General features: G+C 43.8%; 1 protein-coding gene across 10 annotated transcripts in view; it reads left to right on the top strand.

Annotated features, from left to right (window-relative positions):
- The window catches only part of RAPGEF1 (Rap guanine nucleotide exchange factor 1), an 83,804-nt gene that overhangs the window by 54,870 nt on the left and 16,010 nt on the right, over positions 1–12,924 (top strand). For 4 of the 10 annotated variants that reach the window (XM_071766610.1, XM_071766615.1, XM_071766612.1 and 1 more), the window contains exons 10-12: positions 489–691; positions 2,326–2,484; positions 12,043–12,327. In XM_071766610.1, the coding sequence (XP_071622711.1) occupies positions 489–691; positions 2,326–2,484; positions 12,043–12,327 (647 nt within the window). The remainder of the gene's footprint in view (positions 1–488; positions 692–2,325; positions 2,485–12,042; positions 12,328–12,924) is intronic. The other 6 variants (XM_071766611.1, XM_071766616.1, XM_071766619.1 and 3 more) reach the window with 4 other exon arrangements.

Here is a 12,924-nt window from a genome sequence, read left to right on the forward strand (position 1 = left end):
TATGACACCAAAATACATGTATTGCTCCTGTTACCTTATATACAGAAGAGAGTTCTTTATTGATTTTACACTTATTAAATATACTTTTGATCCTTAATAATTCTGGGGTTTTGTAGTCTTTCTATAGCACTGGGTGTTATTCTCCCCTTCCAACACTACAGTACCGCAGCGGTAACTAATCCTCTCTCAGAGATGCATAGGAGACCTCACTGGTTCCTGAAACTTGTCCGATGTGTTTGTGGCCTGTGACAATGTTTGTTTTGTCCTGGCTTGCAGGATGGGATCCTTTCCTGAAAGGTGTATGGTAGCTGACCATATTAGCTATCTGTAAACACTGTTCTGGTGCCTTGCTGCTTCCAGCCTGCAGCAAAGCCCAGCTGATAGTGGCATGGCCTTATTCTTGTTTTATTTTGAGAATGAGCACCCTGCCTGCTTGTTGCAGCTGCAGCATGCAGGCCAGGAGCAGTGAGTGTGACCTTTCTTTGCAGTGATGGCATATATGCAGTTTGTAGAAGACTACTCAGAGCCACAGCCATCCATGTTCTACCAGACCCCTCAGAACGAGCACATCTACCAGCAGAAGAACAAGCACCTCATGGAAGTCTATGGGTTCAATGACTCCTTCATCAGCTTAGACCCCTCTCAAGATCTGGCACCTCCTCCAGCTCTTCCACCGAAGCAGAGGCAGCTGGTGAGTGACATCTGCAGTGTCCTCTCTGGCAGGGCACAGCAGCCAGCAGGAACAGCTCTGCTTTTGCTTCTCCTCTTTCTGACAGGATGTGCTGGTGGAAGGAGGTCTCATTGGTGTTACCACATCATGTTCCTTGTCATCTTGTTAACATGTTTTTAGGCATTTTGCATCATTTACTTTAAGCTTCTTTCTAACCACACATTCAGACTGTTCCCTGTAAGCTCCAAAAGTTCTAAAACGCCCTAAAAATGTAACATTAGTCTTCCACCTGTCATGGCTGAATCTGTGGCAGACTACAGGCTTGTGGAACAACTGTGAAGATTTTGACACACTGGGCAACATGATTTTCAACAGATTGCTGCACTGTTGTCCCCACTGCAGTTTTGAAACTGTTGTCAAGGATGCCACTAATAATAACTGTTAAAACATAATAACTGCTTTTATGGCCCAGTCTCTACCAGAGCCACAGAACTTTGGTACAGCCATTATTTCACTTGCAGGTATTTTCTTCACATTTGTCCTTTTGTTTGATTCAGGTTTTTACCTGCTCTTTAGTATCCTGCTAGCCCTCCCAGCTGTCAGCACAAAAAGGCAAATCCACAAGTGGATTTGGGTGGGTGGGAACAGTACAGCAAGTGCTACTTGACACATGGGGGGTGAAAACCTAGCTTCAGTGACAGCAGCAGTTTAGTTTCCAACCTCAGTGGAGCCGGGATTTTGTCCTATTTCTTCTTAGGGGTCTTTCTTTTTTTCAACTCAAACCTTAAGATTTTGTTTATATTAATTACCTGGTTTTTTTCTATTAAAAGAAAAAGCACCTTTTGTGCTTAAATTGGCCATGACTTCAACAAAACAAGAGGAAATGTGGGAACAGAGCCATAGCCTTATTATCATGAGGGTGACTCTTGCAAATTTTTTTTATGCTGTCTGTGCTAAAGTTTGACTGTCCCAGGGTGTTATTTTTTAATCAAATGGGAGAAGCAACCAAGAACTCTACTGTTGGGATTTGCATAGCTACATTCCTTTGATACAGGTAGGAGTCCTAAAACGGTGAAGTAGTATTTCTGGCTTAGCTAAACTGTTAAGCATCATTGCTTTGTGAGGATGAGACTTTAAACAATCATGTCCCATCTGCTTTGCAGGGACACTGAAGAGTCTAAGGACTCATCTCTGAAGGAGCAGGCAGTTCTCCAGACTCTGGTCCCCCTGTCAATGTGATCCTTGCACTTTTACTTGTACCTTGTAGTCTCCTGCCCTACCTCCTCCTCCTCAAGGTGGCTACACTCCAGCAGTAGTTTCCAGTGATGACTTGATTCCCAGGGTCATGAGAGAGGGTGTGTAAAACACAGATTTACTGAACCCTGCAGGCCATGGGTGAACCGGAATGGGGATGTGGAGTTTATTTTTAAGGGATTTGTGTAACAAAAAGATTTGAACTGTGATTTTTGTATGCCTCTTGAGCTCAAGAGAGGCATATTGGTGTTTCTGACTGCTGAACTGTATGAATAGCTGTTTGTTTAACATGCCATTATAGGAATTGCTTTACAGTTAGCATTTCTTACCCTTTATTCATAGCCTTTTCTGTGGTTTCTTTCTTTGTGTCTTCTGTCTCTTGCTTTCTTCCCCTTCTTCAGCAGGCCTCCTATGCTGCCTCTTCTTTCCCCTCTGTCTCCTACTGTGTCCAGCAAACTAAAGTGCCCTTCAGCCCCGAGGACAGCGGTGCCACTCAGGGCCTCACTATGTCAGTCTCTAACTCCTTTCTCAACCGGCACAGCTCCTTCCCTGTGCATTCGGTGAGTTGCTCTCCTACTTCTGTCAGTGGATTTTGCGTGCCTACAAATTCTGTGCTCACACTCCCAGTTGCAGGTAATGGTGAGGGTTCTTTTGTGGGGGGGCTTTGGAAGTCATGTAGTAACCATGTGTATAAATCTTGCTAAATGAAGCCCAAGGGAGGTGTGGGTATCCTTATTTTATATACATGTCAGTATTGGCATTTCATAGAATCACAGAACCATAGAATGTGTGGTGAGGGAGTGACAGCCCAGGCACACCCCTTTCACCTGTGTGTTCCCCAGGCTGCACGTTGGAGCTGCAAAGTCTTTTTGTTCTGCTGCATAATGTCAGCAGTGTGGATTAGTCCATTAAGGGCTGCTGTGTGAACCTGGCCTTTGGAAAAATAACAAAATGCCATTCCTAAAACACATGAATTTAGTCAAATGTCTGGAACAGTGGCGGCAGCTTCTTAATTTTCTTTTTGCCTAGAAAATGGCCTCTACCAGATATTTCATCTCATATTTGCTTGTCTGCTTCCCTTTATATCTCCATGATCCCAAACAAGCTCAGTAAGCTTGTATGGTTTGCTGACAAATGAGCAGGGTTTTCTTTCCTGCAGCACTTGTCTGAGCAGCCTGAAGAGAGAATGGAGGAGGAGCTGACAATGATTTAAACCAAAATAAGGATAATTGTAAAGCATTGCTTAAATCTGTGATCATCTGCTTTAATTAAACAATAGTAATAATAAAATTTTAATGTAATGAAATTAAATCTAACTATGGGATTCCAATAGCTCATCTCTATGGGACTCGTTTGCATGTAAAACTGTGTGGTTATGTTCTGGTTGCTATGTGATAACAACTAAGAATAGACTATTTTTTTACAGTGACTTGGATACTTAGTAAATTAGACTTCTTCTGGAGAAGAAATTATCAGACAAGACTTGAGAAAACTCAGAAGTGTTCAATTAGTTTAATATTAAATATTTGAAAATGGTATCCTCCCACTGTGCCACGATCTTCCCATTTTGGCACTTAGTCTCTAAAAATCAGTGATAACCATGTGTCCAAAGAAGAAGAAAATATTTAAGTGCTTTACAAGTATTGCTACTTCACAGGCAATGGATTAAAGCTTTTGCTTCCACTTGTGTAAGGGAGCAGCATCATAGCTTTGCTGCACAGATGAAAAGGATGAGGTACAGAAAGGTTAGTGCTTGCAGAGAATTTTGGTAAACAATTTTAAAATTTGAAGTAATGTAGAAGTTCTGAATTGTACAGTGCTCGATTGACAGTGATCCTTGCAAGCAAAACATGGAACTGTCAGACAAGGTAAAAACACTTCACTATTTTTTTTTTTAATTGGGAGGTTACAATATGATAGTATAAGAATATGAAAGTGCTTTCATTTAAAAAAACTTCTGGTTTGAACAAATGCTTACTACCTGCTTAATTGTCCTGACCTGTTCTCATTTTGCTTTGAACTACATTGTTGGAAGGTATTATTTTCTGAAATGTTAAAACACATTTAAAAAATCCTTATTTGTTTTTGCAAAGATTTGGTAAGAGGAAGATATTTGGCTTGAGCATGAGGAACAATGAGAACAATTAGGCAGTGCCCTGTCAAGTAGAAAAGCATGAAGAAAATAAGCTGAATTGAAAGTGGTGATTTTTGCACTAATGACTTTAAATTATGATAATCTCTTGGTGGCTCATGACTCCAGCTGGTCTATTTTTTCTCAGGCAAAAATGAAATTTTTCACTGTGACAGTGTCTCTTTGTCTCTGAGCTGCAAAATACCAATGTCCTTACATGTAACATAGCTGACCCATGTAATACCATAACCATGGTTTATCCTATTTTCCCTATCCCAATAAGACAGAGATGTGAAACAGCTGTCAAGGTTTGGATCATTCCCAGGGTGACACCCTTCATTTTGGGGCCAAGACAGACCAGAACCCCTCTTGCTATTTGCTCCTGAGGATTGACTGGAAAAACTGTGAGGTTTCACGCCAGGGATGCCATGAGCTGCACCAGAAACACTTTAAACAAATTGTTCTGCTCCTCTTATTCTCATGCCTTCATTTTTCCCCTCTCAGTAGAGAAAAGCCACTCAAGTGAGCACTGTGGTGAGCAACAAACCTGTTAGAAAATAAGCTGTAGGTTTCTACCAGCCCCAGCAAGAGAGTTAATGGTAGGGAGAGCACACTTTCCACATACCAACCAAGGAGTTGGCCTCCTGTGCACCCAAATATCAGTAATGATTATAAAATCTCTTAAAATGCTATGTCTTGTACATGAATCATTATCCATTCTGTACAGGAAGCAAAAACCTCCTTAGATCCATACCAGGAAGTTAGAGCTCATACATGAAATGGCTGTCCATTGACCCAAAGCCAGTCATACATTGCAGGTTTGCTGAGCATTGACAGTTTTCAGAAAGAGCCCTGTGCTTTTTGCCTTCCCTGGACACTGGGCTGGGGTGGGCAGAAGGAGTCAGTCCCAGAGGGAAGACCTGGCCCCATATCCATCTGTTCACATGCAGGCAGCAAGGAAAACATTCTTCAACCACATTTTATACATTAGTTAGCCTATTAGCTCTGTGCTCCAGGTGAAGGACTAGTGCCTTACTACTGATTTACAGGGCTTCAAAACTGTTTTCACACAATGTGTTGAAACACAAAAAAAAAAAAAAAAAAAAAAAAAAAAAAGAAAAGAGGTGAAGTTGTTCAGAGCATCTTTTACTCTTTTTTTTAATTAATTTATTTTCTAGACCTCAGGCTTTTTTTCTTTCCCACCAGTGCTGCAGATGCTGCTGCAGTCCAGAAGCCACCACTGCTCTGTCAACCCACTAATCATGCTTTTCCCTTCTTTGCAGGAAATTGTGTCAGAGGTAATAGCTTTTACTGGATAGAAGCAGATCTTGAGCAACTGGATCAAACCTCATAGGTTTGGCAAGTTGAGCATGTTTTTCATGAAGTCTGATTCGTGTCTGGCCTCTGTGCCAGCATGGGTCATGTTTGTACTGTGGGCTGATGTTGTAAGGAACTGCAAGATCATAGACTCCATCCCAAGCCATTAAATCCCATGTCAGTGAGACAACTGGATTGTACTGTCAAGAGTCATTTTAGCGATTTCCATTTCTTTTGAAAGTATTTTCTGTTGCTCAATGCTAGGAAGGGAGGTATGGAAGAAGAAGGCATCCTCTGTGGTATTTGCTGGTAGTAGTTTTGTCTCTAGCTGATCACCTCCTTCCCTTCTTCTGGTGAAGACAGAGATCATTGAATGGTTTGGGTAGGAAGGGACCTTAAAGATCATCTAGTTTCAACCTCCATGTATGGGCAGAGATACTGAGATACTGTCTTTTTGGTTTATTAACTCCTTGTGCTGGTAGCTGGAAACAGTTGGGTGGGTACCCAGGTGGTAGGAATCAAATCACATTACTTTCCAACAGCTGGGGGTCCCTGTGCTGGTAGAGGATATCAGTCCAGTGACAAGCTGTGCTGCTATCTACTCATATTTTCTAGCAAAGACTGCAGAAATTTTTGCATTTGTTTATAGCTAGTAACATTTTCCTCACTGAAACAAGAAATGTAGTTGTTTCTCCAAGAAATGTACATGCCATTAGTGGAAATTTGGCTGCATTCTCCACTACAGAGAAATAAGATGCCTCTCAAAATGTTGTTTTTTTCTTATGTTTTCTTTTTAATTGAGAAACATTTCCAGTAATGTTCCAGAAACCAAACTGGCTGTTGGATTCCAGCAGAAGGCACAAGTAGTTTTCTTATGAAAACTCCAGTTTGGTGCTTCTGTTCTCAGTTGTTTCCGCCATTCTTGAGCAAATCAAGCAAGCACACAGAAAACTCACAGCAATTGGTTTTTTTTTTCTTGTGTGTGTGTTAATATATGTTCAGGAGAAGGATAGTCAGGTAAGTGCTTAAAGACACCCACCATGCAGACATGTGCTTCCCACATTTTCCCTGCCTCACCCCTGCTGGTGTAGCTCTTCCAGTCTGCAGCACACACTGCAGCTCTGGCCCTCAGCAGAGACTGAGCAGGTTTGATTTCATTTGGTGGTCCCATGGTGGGAGCCACAATCAAACCAGGACTGGGAGATCATAGTGTGCGAGTTCTTGTCTGTCCTAAGCAGGGTTTGGCTCCTTAGTTTGGAGCAGGATCATAGAATCATGAAGGTTGGAAAAGACCTCTAAGATCATCAAGTCCAAAGAAAGAGGGGCCGGGGGGGAGGGGGAGGAAGTGGGGGATGGAAATCTGCACCTATAGAACCAGCTGCTGAGGTCTAGGTATTGTTTTGCCCTTCCTGTTTAGCCTTCCTTCTGTGTTTGTGTTCATTTCCACTGCCCATCGCAGGCTCAGACAGTGGTATTAATAATGCTGTTGCATGCTGGCAGCACTGAATCCTACTTCTCAAAACTGCATCCTCTGGTGGTTTACACATTTTCCTTGCAGTTGGAGCACCACCTGTTTCCGTGTGGGTCTCTCTCAACTGTCCCCTCTTGACTCCAGAGGTCAGGTTTTTTGTGTGACTGACTTTTTAGGAGCCTTGTCTTTGTCTCCAAGCTCCACCTTTTAAAGATCTGCTTTCTAGGTAGGGTGCTAAAAGCTAAAGAGTTGACACTCAGTGTGATCAGATTGAATTCTCGACACTAAATGTGATCAGATTGAATTCTCCTGATAGTTTCAAAAGAGATTTGCACGATAGCATGGTTAATAACTCTTACAAATGTTCTTCCTCCACCTTGCCCCCATATTTGTTTTTTTGCAAAGATGTACAAGAATCCTTCTTAAGAAGTTTGGATTTTGTGTTTTCTTGTGCAGAAGCTAGGAGACCCCTTCCCAAGGGAACAGCAAGCCCCATCCATCCATCCATCCATCCATCCATCCATCCATCCATCCATCCATCCCCTTTGCTAACCATCACATAAAAACAATGAGGTCAGCTGTGCAGCCAGGTCAGAGGCTTTGCTGAGAAACATGCAAGTATGAGGAGTTGCTGCCTTTCCTGTGGCAGTGCTTGAAGCCATTCTGTTGGCAGCTTGTGTTTCCAGCCATTCATTATGGGACCATTTCCTTCCTCATTAGCAAAAGTACCTGGAAGCCCAGCATTGTGTCATGAGATAGGAAGTCTTTCCAATAGCTGTCTGTGCAGTTATATTCTTAGGGTGGAGCACTTTTCTGCAACACCCAGCATTTTGTGAACACATTCATCTACTGTAAGAATTTGGGCATCTAGTTCTGGCATGTTGCCTACATTGCTCTTTTAAATAGCATTAGCAGAGGAAATCTAACAGATTGATCCTTTCCTCTGATAGCTTCGTGTTTGGGAAGTCTGATGCTCTATCTGATCTGGGAGTCTCTGGCAGGATTGCAGATTAATTTGGCAGAAGAAGTCCGTGGGTTAACTGGGGCTGTACTTAAAAGGAAAAGACTACGACTGCTGATTGTGCAGATGCTCTGACAGCCATATAATTGAATTTAACTTTGAATTTAGAATGGAGATTGCTGTGTCTCCCAACCAGGGAGTCCCTGCATATAAGCACCCTGTCTCCCTCTTACTTGTGGTCAGCCATGCCTAGTGAATGTAGAGGAGCATCCCGCTTGAAATAAGTTTTCTATTAGATTATTTATCTCCTGCCATCTAGTCCAAATAAATGGTCTTAATGTCATTGACCTTTGGGACATGCTGTAACACTGCTGCTAATGATGGAAAGCTGTTCTAAAACACTGACCATTGCAAAAAATCAAAGGCAGCAAATTGAGAACATTGAAAGATGCCATCTCTGGAAGACCTCTGTGTGTCATGGTGTGTGGTAAACATTCAGGATTGGGCACACGAGCTTCCTGCTGTTCCCAGGAGATGAGATTGTTCTGGCTCAAAGCACACTTTGTGGAAGTACTTCCCAAGTAGCAGATAGATCATTTATTGTTTTTTTTTTTTAAATTGACTTTACTGGTGAGAGGAGAGGGGTCTCTCTTGTCTCCCTGTGTTGGCCATTTGCTATTGTAAGTCAGGATCACCTGTGCTGGGAGACCATCTTCTGGTCCTGTGGTGGGAGCTTGGCAACATGGCAGGAGTTTGGATAGAGGAAAGCATCCTTTCTCTAAGCAGCTGCCCTCTGCTTTCTAGCTTTCCCTGAGATTAATGTGAAATAATTCACTTAAAACAAGTCCATGGGGGTTGTATCAGTACAACCATAACCAAGACCCTTCTGATCCAGCAAGAAACCCCTTAAGAAGCAGAGTAAGACAATCACTGATTCATTTCCAAGATAAACTGTTGCCTGTGATTTCAGGGGGGAAGAACTAGAGGAGGACTAGTTTGCTTATGACAGTTCTGCTGAATGGACTGTTCCCTCCCAAAAAAAGTATGTCTTTTAAAGGATGACAAGGCTTCCAAGGAGAGGTACAACACCCAAGCCCGTGGAAGCCTTTGCCACAATTCCTGCTGCAGCTGCTGACTGGGCTGGGCTGGGTCGGACTGGGAGCAGCAGGGATGGGTGCCATATGGACATCATCTCCACTGCAGGGTGGGTTTTTTTTTCCCCTTTAAAAGTATGCTTCATTCTTGGCTCTTGTCCCAGCACGGCTGCATAGCTGGAATTCCAGAGCTGCTTGCAGGCTCCAGAGGAAGGAGGGGGCTCCCTGGCTCACTTTCCACAAGATGCAATTTTACAACAAGATGGAAGACGGGAGAAGCCTGGCTAATTAATGCCAGCACACCAAAGGCTTCTCTGCACTGTTCCCTTTGTTAACAGCATGCTGAGGGCATGTCTGCATCGTTAAATGATTGCTTAGGGATCACATAATGAAGATGAACACATTTTCCTGGGTACCTGGGCCTTAAACTGGCATTTTCAACACATCTCATGCCAAGATACTGTTTCAAATGGTGTATTGATGAGGCCTAGGAGGGATGAGTGCACAGTGCTTGTCCATAGTAATATATATGCATTCAAACTTTTAAAATTTATGCAATGTGATGTTATATTTAGTTCTAAATTTCCTTTGAATTGAGATTGATGTCTGTGAAACTATGCAAGGCAAAAGCTGGGCAAATGTTCCTGCCCCAGAAGCAGTAATTCATCTCCCTGAGCTGCTAGCTCATCCTGCAGGCAGTGTACCAGGCAGCTTCTCCACATCCCAGACAGCTTTTGGCCTGAGCTGACCCTGCCAGCATCACCCGGTGGGAGAGCTTCGCAGGGCACTGTCTGTCCCAGAGTGACTTGGTTGGGGACAGCAGTTCCCTTTCGTTTGTGTGCCCTGTGTGAGTTCCTCCACTGCTGCTCTGCAAATGCCCAGCCTTTTCTCTGGGTTCAGCAGGTCAGAGACAAAACCCCTTGGTACTCCTCAGTGGAAGATGTCCATCACCTACAAAGTGAAGGTCAGAGAATGCCACCTGTCTCACATGGGTGCAAGGAAGCCCAGCTGCAGGGGGGCTGGCCCCCAGGTCCCATTGGAGTGAATTATTTCCTTTACTGGAGCAGAGGATATTGTTACCAGGACAGCAGGTTGTTGAGTGCCTTCTCGAGAGCTAATACAGATGTGGTTCCCCCTTTGCTTTGCTGCTCTTCCTTTTTGGGGTCTAACCTATGGCTTGGGGTAATAAGTTGGCATAGCAGCGCAGGTGAGATCATGAAATACCAGGGGGGCAGGGCAGGCAGAATGAATCTGCTGAGCCCAGATGATGTCATGAGCCTGGCGCCTGATGAGGGATTTAGTGGTTTGTGCCATGCAAATGAAAATGAATAAGTGCAGAGCATTTATCCAGGCAGAAAGTAAATAGAGATGAGACTTGTCATTGTTACTGGGGCAGCACCAAAAGCTGACCCCAGAGCCAGGGCTGCTCATCCAGAAAGAAATGGGCAGGAAGAGAGAGGAGCTTGTCCTAGAGCTAGTCTCCTTTTAGCCACAGGCATGGGGTAGGGATTTGTGCTTTAATTATTTTTCAGTAGCCTTTTAAGCTCTCTTTCCAAAGCATCTCCCTCTGCTCATCTGTATTCTGGCCTGTGATATGTTTTGGGCCCCAGAGCACTGCCAGACTCCATGCACAGCGGAGGGCAACCACTCAAGGATTAAGGTGGTGGAAGGTAAAATATAGCCATTGACCTTTACTTTTTCTTTCCGTTGTAGTGGAAGAGCTTTTTTGTCCAGGCTTCTGGCCCGAGGTTGTTCTCAGTTTAGAGTTTTAAGCTCACATCTTTCCTAGGTAGACCAAAAAAATCAGTGCTGAGCTGGATGCTGCTGGCTCAGGTGACAGACTGAGCTGTGCCTTTTATCACCCATTCAACTCTCAGGAGAAAATGTAGCCTTAATTCTCTACTTCATGCCTTTATTTTCCCTTCTCCTTTTTTACGTCTCAGTGGTGTCACTTTTCATCCTGGTTTGAGCAAGTTGTGTCTGTGCTTGAGAGCTGTGTAAGGCACCATCCTGCTGCAGCACATCTCTCAAACGAGCGACTGCTACAGCTTCATTTCAGTGAGCTTTTTGGGATTATGTGATTTTTCTTTCAGTCCACTTGGCTACAACAGAGATCTTACTGGTTGTTAAGCTCTACAGGTTTTAAAATAAACTTCTCTCTAGCAGGTTTAGCATTATAGTAATTTTTTTTTTCTGGTGCGTGTCAGCTTTGTTTTGGACTTACCCTGACAGCAGATCTTACTAGCACCAGATGTTAAAGGCAGAAGGCTGCTTTTGTTTTTCTTGGCGCAATACGTTCCCCCTGCACCCTGTTTAGTATTATCTGAACAGTAATCTGATGATTAGTAGAGATGGTGAAATAAAGCTTCACAGAGATGATCTCTTTTCATCTCTTCAGCTGACTCTTCGAGGTGTCGCATTAAAGGATCGGTTTGATAAGGAATTCATCGCTCCAGAGGCCAATTACTATTTTTGCTCCCTATGTTTCTCAAATGGACTGGAGTAGCAGTGTAATCTCCTTCATCCCTCAGTGTAACTTTAAAGGCAGTATCCAGCCACTCCTCCCTGGGAGCTGCGTGTTCTGGAACAGACTTGACACAGTAGCTGCTAAATTACAGGGCTGGAGCAAACAGCATCTTAAATTTGGATCCTGTGGAAAATCCCAGAAAAGCAAATAAGCACTTGGAGTATTTTTCTCTATCTAGATATTTCCAGTATGCTCACAGCTGTGGCTTCTGTAGCCTTCCCATCCTTTCATCCACTCAAGTGATTTTCAGGGTCACTGTCATCAGTGCTGAGATATCCAGACTTTCTCCCGCCTAGCTGGATACCTGCAGGTGATTACTGCTGTCCGCTTTCCCTTTTAGCAGCCTGGCTGCTGTTTGTGCAAGAACATGCTTCTCCATGAAGACAACTGGCTGTTGTGTCCCAGGTAGCAATTCCTGCTCTAGCATGTGTGTGGTTAAGGAGTGCTGCGTGCTGCCTCTGTTGGGGTTGGCCAAGAAGCAGAGAGGTGCCTGTGTCAGAAATGCCTTGTGCTGTCACTGCTACACTACTGCCAATCTAATTACTTTTTCTTTTGTCTGTCTCCTTCCCCATCTTCCTTGTTTGTGTTGTATGTCTCTCTCTCTCTCTCTCCTGTAGTACAAATCTGTGTTTAGGTCCTACTCCCAGGATTTTGTGCCTCACAACCAAGTCTCCATACCTCCTTTCCTCTCTTCTACCTCCTCCTCCTGCTCCACCTCACCTTTTCCACCTGTCCATCCATCTCAGAGCTCTGACCTGGCAGTGCCCGCCACTGCAGCCAGCCAGTCACCCAGCACTGTGGATGTGCCAAACTCCTCTTCTCAGGAGAGCAGCTTTAATGGGAATGCTCCTGTCTGCCTTCCTTCTGAAACCTCTCTCACTGATTCTCTCCAGACGACTTCGGTGAGACTATCCAAAGAGATAACACACCTTAACACAAGGCTGGGTTTATTTGGGGGTTGTTTAAAGAAAATGTCTCTTTATTAACACCTGCTTAATGTGATCTGGTTTCCAAATGTGTGTGAATTACAGGAAGGTAATTTAATATAAATGGCAGCTAGAAAAATTGAACAACATCTGCAGGTTGGAGCAAACATTGGCATGTATGTAGCAAACATAAAATGTCGAATGCTGCTGAAGGGGGGAGAAGTTGCTGTAGCTCCCTGCAGTTGCAATGCGAAGCTGAGGAAGGTAAAGGAGTGTTCTGTGAGGTTGGTTGTTTCTGAACACAGGCTACTAACAGTGATCTGTAGCCTGCAGTTGCTGCTGTGGCAGGATTTGGTGGTTGCTGCCCTGCTTCCTCTTGCTGCAAAGCCTGGAGTCGATGTGGGATTAGAGCTGTCAGCACAGTGCATGGTCGTGCTGCCTCTTCACAAATTTTCAGAGAGGGACACTTATTGCAGGGTAAATGATGGAGATTTCACACTTTTAACCTGAACTTGCTGTTGCATCTTCCTTGTGCATCTGATCCTTGTTACAGGCCAGAAGCCCTTGAATTTC

This window comes from Heliangelus exortis, chromosome 22, assembly GCF_036169615.1.
Source record: "Heliangelus exortis chromosome 22, bHelExo1.hap1, whole genome shotgun sequence".
NCBI classification, from domain to species: Eukaryota; Metazoa; Chordata; class Aves; order Apodiformes; family Trochilidae; genus Heliangelus; species Heliangelus exortis.